General features: G+C 40.5%; 1 protein-coding gene across 1 annotated transcript in view; it reads right to left on the bottom strand.

Moving 5' to 3' along the window:
• LOC308108530 (inositol 1,4,5-trisphosphate-gated calcium channel ITPR1) overlaps positions 1-16,627 on the bottom strand; it is a 67,660-nt gene that overhangs the window by 3,779 nt on the left and 47,254 nt on the right. The window contains exons 43-57 of the mRNA XM_080461566.1: positions 15,652-15,835; positions 15,251-15,504; positions 14,261-14,461; positions 14,056-14,166; positions 13,608-13,703; positions 12,929-13,072; positions 12,684-12,791; positions 12,408-12,600; positions 10,693-10,815; positions 7,216-7,391; positions 5,827-5,991; positions 5,478-5,667; positions 5,179-5,271; positions 3,004-3,143; positions 1,982-2,147 (exon numbers count right to left, since the gene is read on the bottom strand). Coding sequence (XP_080317692.1) covers positions 1,982-2,147; positions 3,004-3,143; positions 5,179-5,271; positions 5,478-5,667; positions 5,827-5,991; positions 7,216-7,391; positions 10,693-10,815; positions 12,408-12,600; positions 12,684-12,791; positions 12,929-13,072; positions 13,608-13,703; positions 14,056-14,166; positions 14,261-14,461; positions 15,251-15,504; positions 15,652-15,835 — 2,344 coding nt within the window. The remainder of the gene's footprint in view (positions 1-1,981; positions 2,148-3,003; positions 3,144-5,178; positions 5,272-5,477; positions 5,668-5,826; positions 5,992-7,215; positions 7,392-10,692; positions 10,816-12,407; positions 12,601-12,683; positions 12,792-12,928; positions 13,073-13,607; positions 13,704-14,055; positions 14,167-14,260; positions 14,462-15,250; positions 15,505-15,651; positions 15,836-16,627) is intronic.

Below are 16,627 nucleotides of genomic sequence, written 5' to 3'. Positions count from 1 at the left end.
AATTTGCTTTTTCACACACAAGTTGTTATGCCCGCTGTTGTTAAACATTGACGGCATAGTGTTACGCCCCCAAACACAAACTGGTATATGGAACTTAAAAGCAAGATTTGGTTGCTTGAAAAGACAAACCATTTCACTGAAAAGACTGCAATGATTTCTACAGAATCCGACATGAATGCGACTAATTATAATTTCCTGTGTGCATTCTGCACATTTGTGTCATTTGTTAACCAATTTTCCTGCCCATGAAAAATCACGTGCCTGATGTTAAATGCTTGGAAGCTTTGGAACATTTAATTGAGAGTGCTTATACACGCCTTTTCTGATTGCATATTGATGCTTGAGAGAACTGCACAATGTCACCCATGCAAATTTAGAAGCTTTTAGAGCTGGATTTAAAGAAGGCTCGAAGAGTGTAAATGTCAATATTTCTTACTGGAACATGAAAGGATAGTTCAGAATGTACACTTCTTCTTCGGTAGCTCAATTTCTATAATCACCACAGTAGATCATCTGCTTCCATTTCACCCTGCGTTCTGCTTCTTTTACGGTTACACCAACCATCCTCGTGAATCTTCTCTGAGGTTTAGTTTTTTTTCCATCCTGCCTGGCAACTCCATCTCCCAACGTCCTTTTGTCTTATATGCCCACTATCCCTCCCCTTCAGCACAAATCCAAACCATCTCAACTTGGCCCTTTCTAGCTCCTCTTCATCTCTAATTAATGCATTTTGTTTGATTTGTATTTACTCAGCAAGAGAGAAATCATCTCAAATCACCCAGCTTGTTTTCTATTAAATCCTGATGTTATGTAACCTTTATGCAAAAGCTGGAGGAGGACATGTTACATTGGAAATGAGCATGAATTCACAAAATAAAATTCAGCTACAGGTAAAAAAAAGAAGAAGAAGAAGAAATTAATAAAAAGAACAAGTCATTCTTGTACTGGAAAATTCATGACGCAAATTGGTGAAAAGCTGAAAAACTAATGCAAGGCTGAGAGAGATCAATGGTTTTGTGGGTATCGGCTCCTAATCTTTGCATCTCCTGTTCTCTCGTGGTCCTTGTGGAAACCATAGAGACAGCAGCTCCTCCTGTGGCCTGGCCTTATTTAACATGAGTGAGTCAGAGCTGATGGTGGGCTGGGTGACATAATACCGTTCCCATTCCATATGCTTACCACTTGTCCTGATTCCTGACCCAACATACGCACACACATGCTGCACATACAGCATGTACTGCTGGATTCAATTACATTGTGGAGCGGTCGCACACCTACTGCAGAGCTGTGTGTTTATTTGGAGACGCGCACACACACACGGATCGCAAACGTATAGGGTCAGGTACGGCTGATATGATGCCACAGGAAGGGGGCAAAGTTTGGATCGCTGTTTAAACTGCTCGAAACGTGTGGCAAAGAAATGGTGTGAGTGGGGGAGAGAGAGGGAGAGAGAGAGACAGAGAGAAATGTCTGTGCTTGTGAGACAGACATGAATTATGGAGGCGAGAAGAGCAGTGGCAGGAAGCCCTCATGAGTCAGCCTTCTTTGGAACAACAGCAAAGTGAAAATGGGGGAGGAGGAGGAGGGGGGGGGTGTAGAGATGCAACATGGTAGATACACCTTCACAGGCTTTACTCATCTGAAACAAGAAATTGTCTTCGAGGGGAATTTGGGATTAACGAAATGACATTAGATATATTGTGGAAAAGCTCTGATGACGCACCGTCTTACCAGACTGGCAGGACACACTCATGATTACATGATTCATCATAATACAACCAGGATATAAGCTGGGTAGAAAAGGCAGTGCTACCTAAAATAACAAAAAATTATGATATGCCTTCTTCAAATGGCATGCAATGTCTTATAGCTAATTATTGTAATTGTTGCTTCCCAACCTATGGTTATTTTTATATTTGGGTTCAACAGTTTCTGTAACGAATTGACACAGAAACAAAAGGGGTCGTCTGAGCAGCCTCACCACAGATGAAGCAGGTCGTCTTCAGGACTTCTTCTTTCTTCTGTTTTTCACTCCTCAGGTCGGCGAAGGTGTCGATGATCACACCAAAGATGAGATTGAGCACGATGATGATGACCATGAAGAAGAACAGCAGGTCATAAATAACTCTGGCTGCAAACAGAGGCTCCTGGGTGACATGCAGGAGACAGGATTGTATTTACATAAGGCACATTTTGAAAATCATAATCATAGTAATCGCTAACCTGGTTCTGAAAACAGACCACTTTTAAGACTACATTTAAGGAGAGGAAAATAATAAGGAAACCATGTCCCATGTAGATGTGTGACCCAAAAGTCAGGTCTTTACATAAACGGCGGCTTCGGGTGACACAACTTGTTTAAAATGTGGTTAAACTTGACCTTCATTCACGCAAGTGTAACATGCCGTGGTTATGAGCCAGTCAATTTGATAAGGCCTCACTTGGATACAGTGATCAGAGTCATTGACTCATCCGGCATTTTTACTTAATTCTCCCGTCAACAGACGCCACCAGCGTAATACAACCACCACAATACAAGAACAGGTTTCCAGCTTTTGAGAAAGCGGGAGCCTCGAACATTTCAGTGATTGGCGATGTCTTTTATTCAGTATTTCACTTCAGCAGCAGCAGAAAGTTTTTGCCCCAACTTCATTTCTGATGTGAATAAGTGAAGCAGCAGACATTCACATCCTCTTTTGACATCACCAACAGTTAAGAGTGAATTCAGTGGAAATCTATTTTGGGGTTTAATTCTCACATTGGGCGGAGGCAGTGCAGCTGTAAGGAAACATTGTGAAACCTCCATGCTCTGGAAATGAAAACAAGTTCAAAGCACGATGGGCTCACAGCCAGCTCACATGACTTGCTCTGCAGCTGTGGGTGCTGCACTCCCTCAGACCATACACACCAACACACACGTGCGCATGCACACACCCTCACGTATACACAGAGAGACACACATTCATGTCCATGGGCTTAGTGATAGGTTTTTTTTTTTTGTACCTCTTTGGAGGGCTTACGGAGAACGTCTCCTACACCCCCTCCACTCCTCAGGCCGTGACTCAGCACGGTAACAATACACATTAGCAAAGAGTCGCACGTCCGCTCCATGTCACTGTCCTCCTCGCCGTCATTCACAACATCTGAAAACACAAAAAGTCACCTAAGAATCGGTAATACATTTCTAAATACTGCAGTATTGTTTTTGTCTTTTTACTGAACAAATGGCTGTCAAGTATATTTACTTAAATTAAGCATTTTATATTATAACAATTGTTCCTTTAGTTGGTACAACCACTTTAATTAACTTTTACTGAAACCACCATAAAATACCCAATACACAGTACATAAACTAGATGCGATTTTTTTTCATACCGAAAAGCTTTATTTCTTATTGAAGTGGCTGGACATCAAATGCTAGTAAACATTAGAGTAGTCAGAGTATTTACTGTGCAATTCTGATTCTGTAAGCACTACAGATATATTTACTGATCTAATATGATTATATTTGTAATATGAATAAAATGACTAGAATAGTGAATAGCACTTTCACTTCTATATCATATAACGAATCAATGCACTGCAAAGACAAAACTGTAATCTAATTCAATTAAACTTTTGTCTTATGTCATAATATTTGCATGTGTTTGAGACATATTGACTTAATGTGTTTACTAATAAAGTAGGGCATTTACGAGATATTCAACAAACACAACAACCAGTTTTTCAAAACAATCTAACAATATATAACAATTCCTGTTAGAAGAACAGTCAGATAGGTAGTCATTTTGGGAAGAAAAGATATCATCTGGTGTTTTATCATAAATATCCTTGACTCAGTTGCAGAACTTGAGATCTGTGTAGACAGTGTTTACATGTCCGGATTCACAGTATGGAGGCTGCTAGTCAAAGCAAAAATGTTTTTCATCTCAGCTGGAGAGCTTGAAAGAAGCAAATGATTAACTTTTGTAAATGGGTCATCTGATCAGACAAGTTTCTGTCAAAGTAACTTTTTTCCAATGTCCTATCGAAAGAAGATTTGTTGCATTTGAAAACCTCCAAAATTAGAAAGCCTGGATGACACAGTTTCATTCTATTATTTAATTCTCTTTGTTAGGGCTGACACCGAGTTGAAGGAGCCTCCTTATGTTCTTTGATAACAATGGAAAAATAAAGTGTTGGTTTGTAGGCCATATTTCTGACAGTATTGTGGATGATGATTGTAAACCAAAGACAAAACTGAGAAATATGTTTTTGTACAAGATGAATCCACGTTAACCCTTTTAGTCAAAATGACACCAAACGGCCCAGCTACTCAGAGACACTCACAAACTGGGGTCAATACGCGAGGGTCAATGAGGTCACGTGTGAATCACTCAGGTCGAGTGAAAGTCATGTGATACTCTGAGGAGTCACAAGAATTTGAGCAGAAAACTGCAGAACGCAAGGAAGCAGGCCAAACTGTACGGGATGTCCCATTTTCTATTCATGCACTCTGGTCTGATAAATAGGTTCACAGCATTGTTTTCACTTTCCCTCTTAATGAACCACTGTTCATTTTGATATACGAGTTTCATTGCAGTATTTTGTTTAGCATTCCCAGCTCTAATCAGTCCATTCAGGCTGATTTTCAGGCCCTGCATTTGTTTATCATCCTCACAAAAATATTAACCCATATAAAAGAACAAAACTTCGACCTCAAACTCTATCAGGCAGTTTTATCGCAAATACATACATGCGAGTAAATTTGTCTCATAGAATCAGGCCAGCTAGAAAACCGCCACTCCCGCCAATCCTCACAAATGACCCTAAACGAATCAAAATCAGCTTGTCAACGTCACACGAGGAGTAATGCAGGTAAAAAAGAAACAAACAATGAACATATGAAAACTGTAAATGAATAAAGACCTTTAGGTGTGACGCTGCCTCCTCACAGTAAGTAGTCCTGTGCCGCGGTGTTTGTTTGTGGAGTTTGCCTGTTTTTTCTATGGCATTCAAGATTCTTCAGCATTCAAAGACTCACTTATTAAATTATCTGGTGACACTAAGTTTACCATGGGTGTAAATTCTGTTTGTGGCTCTGATGAACTTGACCACCTCTGCAGGATGTACCTTGTTTTGTCCAAGTAAGAAGATGGATACATGAATGAAATACAACATTTTTCACTAGTCAGTTACCTTCCTGCAGGGCATTTGTTGTGCAATTCTCATCATTATCTTCATGACACATTTTTGCAGCAAGAAACTCGCCGGCCAGACTGGCTCCATTTTCTAGAAAGTAAAATGAAAATTTGTTATTAAATACATTTGAGAAATAACCGAAATTATATAAAGTAGTATGCACGTTGTTTTTGGCATGCCTCAGAGAAGTCCCACTTTCTCCCCATACCTTATGTAGGTCAAACATAAATTTTTTTTTTTTAAATATATATATATATATATATATATATACATATATAACTACAGGCTGTTCTCACTCATGGTTGTGTTGGGGATCCGATCCACCTCGAGGATGAAATCATCTTTGAAGAAGATGTAGCCCACAATGGAGAACAGGTAGACGAGAATAAGTGCAAGAACCGCGGTGAGCACGATAGAGCGCCCGTTACGAGTCACACTCTTGATTACATTCAGTAAAGTCTCTTCTCGGTACACCAGGTCAAAGAGCTGCAGAAACACAGCAAGCAACACACAGTTAGGGGGCAGCAAGTGATAGAAGGAAGAAAAAATGGTTTGCATGTTCTGTGTATGATGGCTGTCCTAATCATTTTTCCACTGATGTTGAATTTATAGTAGCCTAGTATATGCCTTGTGTGTTTCTCTCACCAGCAGACTATAGAAAAAGACATGGCCAAACACCCCCAGACAGCAGATGATGAGGTAGATTAGATGGTAGAGGAACTCAAAGTCCAGCACCATGGCTCTGTAGCCTCGGGTGAAGGTGCCGCGATTACCAACAAAACTTGTGAGGAAGATGATTTTATTGCAAACCTGCAACACAAAATGAGAATCTCGTTAAAAACTGGAGTGCAAAAACATGAATAGTTTGAATACTTTTTTGGTTGAGGTGGTTTGGGCACCTATACATATATATAGTGAAGGATTGATGGATGGATGGATGGATGGATGGATGGAGATACAACAAAAAGGAGAAAAGGAAGGTCAGTGAGGACGCTTGTGAATACAGTGAAAGAGGAAATGGAGGTGAATTGTACGTTGAAGGAAAATAAAGATATAATGGAAGAAGACGACCCGCTGTGGCTACCCTGAATGACAAAATTCAGAAGGAAGAACAATCCCTTCTGCTGAGGCCAGACAATAATAGTATTTACAGCAGTATAGTGGAGGTGATGGTTAAGTAGAATAAGGACACGCTGAACATGTTTACAATAATGTTGCAAACAAGCTTTTATAAAAGAGCATTTGGTGATAAATACTTCAGACAAGGGAAGTATCATGGAGGCAGGAAAGGTCATCTGAGACAATAAAAAAATGTATTTCAACACACTACAAATATAACAATTCTGACACGTACAGGTGAATGTAAATACAAACCTGTTAAAAGTAAAAAAAAATAGGACTATTTATATAACATTTAAGTGAATTAATAAAATATTCTTTGATCTGTTGGCATGTAAACCAGAGCAGAGTATAAGCGGGTTACTGTAGCCCCTTGTAACAGGTTCTTTGATTACTTTCCTTAACCTGATTCCACTTAATAGCCTGCTTTCTTGTCTTCATGTAAACACTGAGAGTCTTAAGAGAGATTATTCTTTGAAGGCTTTGGTTCCTGTGTGTGTGTGTGTGTGTGTGTGTGTGTGTGTGTGTGTGTGTGTGTGTGTGTGTGTGTGTGTGTGTGTGTGTGTGTGTGGCGGGGGCCTAGGAGCATATCTAGAAAGTAGTGGGTGAAGGGGCAGTTTCACACTCTCTAGAGACCAGTGACGCAGTTCACAAAACACATTACAGCAAGGCTCTGCCAGGGAGAGCCGGGGTGTGGGTGTGGGTGGCGGGGGGCGGGGGGCGGGGGGCTGGGGAATGGGTTTGGTGTGCACCACAGGCAGGCAGGGCAGGGGCATGCCAAGCTGGCATGAGCAACAGAGTTGAAAGAAGGAGTGTAACTGGAGTGGTGGAGGTTTTCTCTATATGTGGAATCACACTAAACCACTGTTACTGGATGCCAGAGTAAAATGAGTGTTTTTCGTTGCGATCACTCACATTGAAAGCACCCAAAAGGAAGAGTGTGGGCTCCAGGCCCACGGAGAAGATGAGACGGAGGATTGTGACAATGACCAGGGCGCGGATACCCAGTGGCTGGGGCATGATGATAACGATGATCAGTGTTGCCAAGACACCCATCCACAGCAGTGCAGACAGATGGGAGTCCAGCATACCTGCAGAAGACAAAAGGGACATTAACATACTAATATCAAACGTGCAATGCAAATCCAAGCTAAAGGTAATGCCGATCACTTTAATGTTGAAGAACTTGACGATGCTGAGCACATCTTGTTTATCTTCCAAAAAACACATTTCCCCACATTAGCAAGACTTTGAACTCAAAGAGAACCTGTTATATAACGCTCCAAAGTGTATGACACAGTGTGTGTGTGTTCAGTGAGGTTTAGTGGTAGTCTACCAAATGCTCTACTCGAGCCCAGGGTAAACCAGGATGAGAATCATAGTCAGGGTTTTTCTCATGGCAATGTGTCACTCAGGTTAAAAACCCTCAGCTCGGTGCGACCAGCCTAAATGCAAAGCCACACCCAACCTGCCACCTCAGTAATGCCTCTTTTCAAACACTGACCAACATGTAGATATGTCGTGAAGTTCAAGTTAGAAATTAACCTCAGAATAGATAAGTTGAGGTCGAAGGGCTATATAAAAAATGAGTATATGGCGTTTGACAAGAGGAGCACTGCAGAGAACGTAGCCCACCTTCCCTCCCCTGCCATCCTTCCCTCCCACCCCGCCTCTAGTTTTCTTTCCCCCCTCCCAATCCCTCTGGAGATCACATGACAGGTGCCACTTGCATAACCGCCATCTCTAAAAATACCTTAGCTGAAAGATTCATGAGGAATGAGCGGGGAGAAACACGCACTTTCAGTGATGTGGCAGACTGAAAGACTGCACTCACAAACTGCTATACCGACACTCGCGCTCCGGTTTTCTGTGGAGGCAGACGATTGTGTGCAAACAGTTTAAAAGAATCAACAGTTGCGAAGGCTGCAAGTGTGCACGTTTAGCTGTAAAAATGTGCAAAGGGTGTGTGACGCTAACCAAAGCTGTTCACAAAATGCAGTCAGTCATACATGCCGACAGAACACAGTGACCTAGATCCTTTGCTCCTATAACCCTCATTCTAAAGCCCCAAGCAAATGAGGGAGGAGCGCAGAGAGAGATGAGGTGTATGTGTGTGTGTGTGTGTGTGTGTGTGTGTGTGTGTGTGTGTGTGTGTGTGTGTGTGTGTGTGTGTGTGTGTGTGTGTGTGTGTGTGTGTGTGTGTGTGTGTGTGTGTGTGTGTGTGTGTGTGTGTGTGTGCGTGTGTGTAGAAGAGAAAAACAGAGGCCAAAAGCCATAAAAGTGCCTGTTGAAGCGGGCCAAAGTAACAGTGGAGCCTCACGTGATGAAGTCTTGCACACAGAAGAAGTTCCAGAGAAACACGAAGGCTGAACCGGACCTTACACATGCTGTTCTCTCATTTTTGTGACACAGATGTTAAACACTGAACTTAAGCATTACTATCAATGATCAAGGAAGATATGTTGTTGATATGCAAAGCTAATTAAGAGAGCTGTATAAAACATTGCATTACTGTGTCATCGTACAATGGATTTTTGATCAGTTATACAAACATGAAAAAATGAAGTTTATAATAATTCAATGTCAAAACATGATTGAATACATAAATACATATGAATGAATACATAATGCAAATCTGTTAAAACACTCCCACCCAGCAAAAAAAAAAAAAAAGGTTTAAAAGACGCCTTTGCCTTCCGTCTAAACTACGTCAAACTTTGAAAGGAAAGTGAAAAGTGAAAAGCTGTGTTTTTCAGGTCGTTGAAAATACATCTCTATTAAGACGCCTCTTCCTGGTAGAAAAGTGAATGGTGAACCAATGTCTTTTTCATCCATCCATCTTCTACACTGCTTATCCTGTTTAGGGCCGCAGCTGATTCCAGCTTAGGGGCAATTTAAGTTACCAATTAACCTCACATGCTTGTTGCATGCACACATGGGGGGCACAGCTGGATTTCAACCCAGGACCTTCTCGCTGTGAGGTGAAAGGCCTGACCGCTGCGCCTCATCTGTTTTGAGCTGTGAATTATCATCATATATTCATTATGTAGATATGATATCTTACAAGGACAATCATCAATTCATGCTGTAGTATAATTGTGTGTATATAATTGACATAAAAGTGCTGATAAAACATTTATTTGTGCACATTATTGTATTCACAAAATCTAAAGTTATCAAAGTGGCGAGTTTGACCAGGTAGGCTTCAAAAGTTCAAGGCCTTGCAAATAATGGTCATAACTCAGATTGTGCAGTCTGCATTAAACTTCACATATGACCCACGTGATTTCGATGTTTTCTGGGCTAAATCTGGTTGGTCCATTGGAATTGGATTGTTATTGGACCGTCCAATTCAATAACCAATTTCAACAACCATATTTGTACTATATTTGGACCACATCGGATGATCCAATACTACCCAAATTTCAATGACTACATTTGGGCTAAATCAAGGCTGTGATGGACCGACTAGGTTTAGCCCCCAAAAAACATCTAAATCACATTGAGTGTTTGGTAGCTCATGTTCTCTGTATATAAACTTATTAGCATTTATGACATTCAGATTAGAAACTAAGCCAAACAGAAAACAATCTTAGGAAGAAAAAAATACTTTTTTTGGGTAAAATACAAAATAAAACAAGCGATTCTATTCAGTGCCCCTTATCTATTTGACTAGCTAAGCTGGCATGGGCGCTATGTTTAAAAACCAATAAAGTTGTGCTGCTCATGTGTTTGCTGTGGTTTCCACAACACTGGAAGGCAAATATGAGCTCAAGCTTTAAGACCATGGAGCGTCTCAGGGTGTGTCTTAAACAAAAATAAAGGGCTTTTCAGGCCATGTCCCTAATCCTGATCAGGTGATTAGAAGTCAGCAGATCAGGACACTGAGGTAAAAGGAGTTCAGTGGGTCAATTCTGCTGCCTGGCAGAGGGACTTGGGGGCCATCATACCAGCTCCATTTACAGGCGAGAGAGTTGCACTGTATGAAATGCAATTGAACTTCTATTGTAGCAGCAGGATGATGTGAAAGTAGAAGAAGGACTATTTCAAGTTGTCTGTGTTGCTTTGGACATCTATCGTTGAAGAAAATACTTGCTATTCATTCAATGGTATGTTTATATAAGTAATGAAATGTAATAAGAGAAATTAGAATCACAAAATTGTGTCAGAAAGTTCCTGCCCTGTTTTTTTGTGGAGGGCGTTACTTTAGTTATAGAGAATGCAAGATACATTTCAACTGAAACAACATTGATAGAAGGTTAACAAATAGTATAATCATAGAAATTCCACATTGAGAAATAACTGATGGGAATCCAAATACAGTTAATATTTAATTCTCTAAAAAGTGAAAACACACAGTTACTCCTATTTTCCTGCTCATGTGTCACTGACCTCCATGGACCCCCTCCAGGGGGTAAAAGAAGCAAACCAGCAGGTTCATGAGCACAGCCAGGTTGAAGGAAACGTTACTCCACACGGACATGTTTCTGGAGCACCAATAAAGCACCTGCTGGGCTGAAGAGTAGGTGGGAGAGGACCGGTCAGATAGACATTTTTTAAATTTCTTTCTAATGGGCCAAGTTTGTGTTTTTATTTGATTACTATTCTTTGATCGTCAATATGTCAAAGTCCAAAAAGCCAGACTGAACTTAGCATGTGGCTTTCTTTTTCTCAAAAGGCCAAAGATTGAATTAAAGTGATATAAAGTAAAAAAAAAACAACAACAAAAAACTGATATAACAAAAAGATTACACGAAAGATAAAGTGAAAAAAATCTAACACAATTTAAAAAAAAAAAATCTCAGTTTGACCTACACTCTACATGTCGACTTTCATGTTTTGCACTCAGGTTTGATTAGAAAAGAGAAACCCAGAAACATCCCCTCCTCTTGGCGAGAGGCAAGGTTTTTGTGTGGGTTTGCAGTCTTGTATGCAGATTAGATCTGTGACTGTGCGTGCAGGTCTGCCCATGTCTGTTTCTGTGCATGAACAAACATAACTTGTGATTCATGAAGCTGCTGCAATAATGTTTCACGGCTGAATGAATGTGGAAAGCCCCTGTCTGCTTTCTCGACAGTGGAAACAAGCGCACACAAAACATAAGTGCACACACAGGATGAAATGGTTGGCCATCGAGGTGATGATGCACATCCTCCCATCCATATTGAGCTTATTCTGATCTGGCTCAAACCGAGTACGTGTTTGGAAAGTGTGGCTGAACTTGAATATCTGTCCCAATATTAGTTTGATGGAATATTTAGGCGATTCCCACTCAAGCCTGTCATGAGGTTGGAATTCAGTTTTATGTAACGATTGCAGTATGAACTACAAATACACAAGATACACAAGAAAAATGCAAATGTCCTATGGGACTGCTCAGCCATCCAACAAGCAAACCAATTCTTCATAAAGTTAGACAGACCATTTAGTCTTTAGTCTACACATAGCAATATTAAGGCTGACTTCATTGTCCAAGGTTTTGCAAGTTATAGATTTATAGTTGAAATTTCTTGCATTTATCACTTTTGTTTCATGTCAAATGTTGAAGATTGTCTGTGAAATCAGTGGAGTTGGTGATTTATGTTGAATGAAGAAATACTGATCTGGGCTCTCATGCTGACCAGACACAGAGACTTTGTCTGCACCCACAGCCAGAATCACGCTGTGGCAAAATGATGGTTTGGCCGACAGTAAAGATTTCCAAGCTGAGATATCTTCTATCCTGCAGGAGGATGCATGATGAGTGAACAACAGGGACGATTTGGGGCGATGTGAGATCGTTGATTTCCTCATAAGGGACTTTTTTGTTAGTAACCTTCTTCAGAGAAGAGCAGGCTCATGTGTGCTTTTTGAAGGTTTTGTTTGTCCTCCACTGCGATTGGTTTATGGTGAAGTACAAGAATCCTTTGTGATGGCTGTTCTGACTCGTGGATTACTCGTATACACTTTTCTCCACCTTGTTCTCACGTCTTAATAAACAGTCTCGCATTTATCCAAATGTATGACATATCATGTATTTTATCCTCTCATTTTACTCTTTGATGTGAAATAAATGTTACAAGACGCGTTGATGTATTTAACGTGTATATGCTTAAAATGAGCCATACCTCTGAGTTTTTTCTGCCAGTTCATCTCATTGAAGAGGTCCTCGGCTCGCAGGAAGAAGTCATTAATCTTGCTGCCCTGCTCATCTCGCTCGGTGGTGTAATAGACCCGCAGCTTTGACTCCGAAGTCAGGAACTCGCAGATGTTGGGTACAGGGAACACTATCTCCTCCATGGTGCGGTCCTGGCGCACAATCTGTGCAGAGAGACACACAGTGTGCGGCTATAGTTCATTTTGTTGAGGGGAATATTCTGCGATAAAATCTGTGTATTAATAACCTCGATCTGAGCAGTGTGTTTGGCATAAAACTCCAAGGCCTCGTCTCCGTCTCCGCTGGCTCCGCCAGGCTTCAACATCACAGACAGCTCTTTATTGTGACGGGCCAACTGTGTGGACCCACAGTCAGGAAGTCAGTTTGTCACAAAAAAAAGCGATTTTCAAAAATTGTTAAATAGCATGTCACATGTCGCTCAGGAATCAACATGTGATTGAACTAAAGATGTTATAGTAATAGAAAGAAGACCTGATGAGCTAAAATGTAGATGTTGTGTCCCACGTTTCTCGGTGAAGCAGCATCATGCTCCTCCTCTTCTTCGTTATCGTCTTCCTCTTTTGTGTCCTCATACTCTACCTCTCCCTGCAGATATGCCTTCTTTATCACCTCAACCTGCACAAAAACACACACACGCAGACACAACTTTACAATTCTTCTGAATATTATGCAATGCCGTTGTTTTATGATCTTAAGAAGACCCGAGGCTGAACACATGCTGTATGGAATGTGTTAAAAGACACTGATACCGTGACCAGCCATAACATTGTGACATGCCTGATATTATGTAGGAAGCCTGTTTGCCTTTGACATGAGGCACAGACTCCACTACACATTTGAATCAGTGCTGGCACAGTTTTATTAGCAGCAGATCCTGGAAGTGAATATTTAAGAACCTCTCGTCAGTTCATGCCTTTTCCTTTCTTGGAACACTTGTGATAGATACCGACCCCTACAGAAAGGGACCTAGAATTTTTGCCACCATAATTTGATTCTAACAACACATTAAGATGACTTTCAGTTCAAATGTTCACTTGCTGCACGATATATCCCATCTATTGACAGGAGCCAGCGGTAATAAGCGTTGATCACGTCAACTGTCAGTGGTCATATTGTTATGGCTGATCGACGTATCACACCAGTTCCTCACCAGCTCCTTAGGCCTCATATTATACAGGATCCTCTCAGCATTCTCGCTGTCATGACGGCTCTCCATGATGGCGAGCAACAGCTTGGATGCGTTGTTCTAAAGTTATGAAAGAGGGAAACGCACACATGAGGAAAGTACACTTTAAGTTTCTGAGAAAGTTCCTACGCAGCATAAGTTTTTTCATCCAAGTAAAACAGACATCCGCGGTGCTCCAGGAGAAAGCTGTGCCACTATTTTTCTTGGCTGGTTTGCACAAAAGCTTACTGAATGAATGTCCTGCTGTTACTCGAAAGTCTGTTCGTTTCTTTTCACAGCAGGATGGAATATCACTGAGGCAGATTTTCTCTTAATTTTGACGCAAGAAACCAAAGAAAAACTCCAGTTTCTAGCAAAAGGCATTCTGCACTCTTCTTCTACTTCTCTACCTCTCCTCCAACGGCCAGCTTACCTTGAGCTCTAATACGAGGTCCATCCGCTTTTTCCCAAGTGGGTTGATGTCATTGAGAATCAGTGAAATAATGATATCAATGCCATTGGATTCATGTGTGGCAATGCAGTTCTGGAAAATGGATGAGAAATAAACTGAGATTTAAAAAAAAAAAAAAAGATTTATCAAATCTAAACTGTTCTCTTTCATACAGATGCTTTTGTACCTGGTTTTCATGGCAGGGGCCTTGACAGTACTCCGTTAGACTCTCCAGAGTTTGGTTGATGAGAGCAACGTTTTTCTCATTGATGTACAGTCCCAGCAGACCAAGACCTCCCGTGGTGCTTCCACAGATGCAGTCCAAGAACTGCAGCGTCTCACACACAAGATTGTAGTTGTTCTTATTGTTTTGACAACGAAGAAAATTCTGAGTAATTAAAAAAAAAAGAAAAAAAAAAGGAAGAAGAAGTAAGTAGGTCAGAATTAGGACACTGAAGGAGTAAAAATGATTTCCATGCAGGGGAGCAGTAAATCATCTAGTTTGCATCACAAATGATCAGTTTTCAGATCTGCCTGTCACTTAAAGAAATCCGTATGCAAAGTACACTTATGTCTTTTACACAACAAGAAATCTATTGTCACGCAAACGTTCGCATTGACACTGATGAATAGCAGCCATTTATATTTGTCTAAACATCTTCATAAAATCCGCTTGTAATCACAAAAATATTCCATTCCTTCAATATTTTTTGTTAGAAGGATGTCCATATTTGATAGAACTTTGGTTGGCTCAATTACAAATCCGGCTAATGAGCAGGAATGAAATAACAGTAAACTAGTTATTTTAAGAGCTGAGCAGTGATGTGACAGAAACAAACCTTTTCTAAGCTCAGTACAAAAACACGACACAGAATAAAGCACAAGGCTCCTACCTAAGTTTTAAATAATAAAGCAGATAGTGGGGAGCTTTTCTATCACTGGAAATAAACATGCTATATAAAGATGTTGTAATCATAATAGGATAAAGTAAAATGTGACCACACATACACAAAATGAATATCATAGTGGGTTTCTTTAGTAATAAAACCACAAGACTGACATTTAATGTTGTCTGAAAGTTGCAGTGGAAAACAAAAAGATCCACATATAAGATGTCAAAACCAGTACCATTTCTTTTTCCACTCTGAAAAGCATTGTAAAACAAGCCACTACCCACCTGTAGGTCACGGTTGTGATTCTCACAGAGTAGCTGGAGGAAGCGGAGGATAGGCTGCATGATAACAATCACAAAGCTCATCTCGCCGTCATCCTGGTTCTTGTCTCCAGAGCTGGGCTGACCATCTGCTGACGTGAAGTGGTCCTCTGGGTCAGCTTCACGCCGATAAGAATTGAAGGCTTTCTTGGTGGCAGATGACGCCTCTATTAGTTGTTCTTTCACATCCTCCGCCATAACCACTGCTGAGTCTCTTGCTACAGGAACAAGAGCACAAAACACATTATAGTATAATTACAGTTTCTACACTCATCAGTTTTTTAGCTATTCTTGGTGCAAAAAGAGATAAGGAGCAAATTAAAGAAATGATCCTCTTTTTGTTGGTCATACATGTGACCTCTGACCTTTTTTGCGTGCAGGGACATCTTTGTCTTGGCTCTCGTCGTCTCGTTTTCTGTTTCCCAGGTCACTTGTATTTACTGTCACAGTGGCTTTAATCTCCAACTGGGCTGACTTCATACGATCGTAAAAAACCCTGAAGAACTTTTCTGATTTCTTGTCTTCAGTCAGACGGCAAAAGAATGAGCGCTGTGGACACGAGACAAGACAAATTGAATCTCTGGAAGTGCTTGCATTGTCTGTTAAAAGAAATTCATGAGGAACGTCTGAAAATCTCCTTTTGACACAACAGATATGAAGGTCTGATTCTATGTTCCTTAATGTTACAGATAAAATGTAACTGCAATAGTATAAATAAAAATTCAAGCACAAATTTCCCCAAATAGTTTGATAACTGTCGAATTGCTTCAGTCAAACTCCCTGACATACATACATATGCATACGGTATAAGTTATACAATGACATACAATTTTTGCTTGAGCGATAGAGCACATCAACCTGACAAGCATGTATTTTATAGTAGGCTAAAACACCCATGCACACCCAGGGAGAACATGTAAACTCCACAAAGAAAACCCCCTATTCCTTAATTGAAAATAGTTATTATTGCTGTGAGACAAGAATTCACAGGATCCAACATCCATGAGGTAATGTGCACAAATGTGAAATGGCTGCCTATGAGTCAGTTGTTTTATTTTCCTTAGTTGGACCACTTTTGATAAGATACTGATGGAGATTTGGGAGTTTTGATTGGAAAAAGTACTCAAATTCGAATCAAATCAAAGTTTCGAGGTCAACACTTAACTACTCTGTTAACATTGGGAGGGAAAAAATGTTAATAAAGCATCATTAGTTTGCGTCATTATTTCCACAGATACATTATAGTGAGGAGGATTTGTCTCAACAAATGGAGAAAAATACCTAATCATCCCATGAGAAATATATTAAAAAAAAAGAATACTGATGTGACCTTCACAAAAC

Source organism: Lipophrys pholis (assembly GCF_963383615.2).
Source record: "Lipophrys pholis genome assembly, chromosome: 4".
NCBI classification, from domain to species: Eukaryota; Metazoa; Chordata; class Actinopteri; order Blenniiformes; family Blenniidae; genus Lipophrys; species Lipophrys pholis.
Note: the sequence above shows the minus strand (reverse complement) of the source record. Positions and strands in the feature narration are given on the sequence as shown.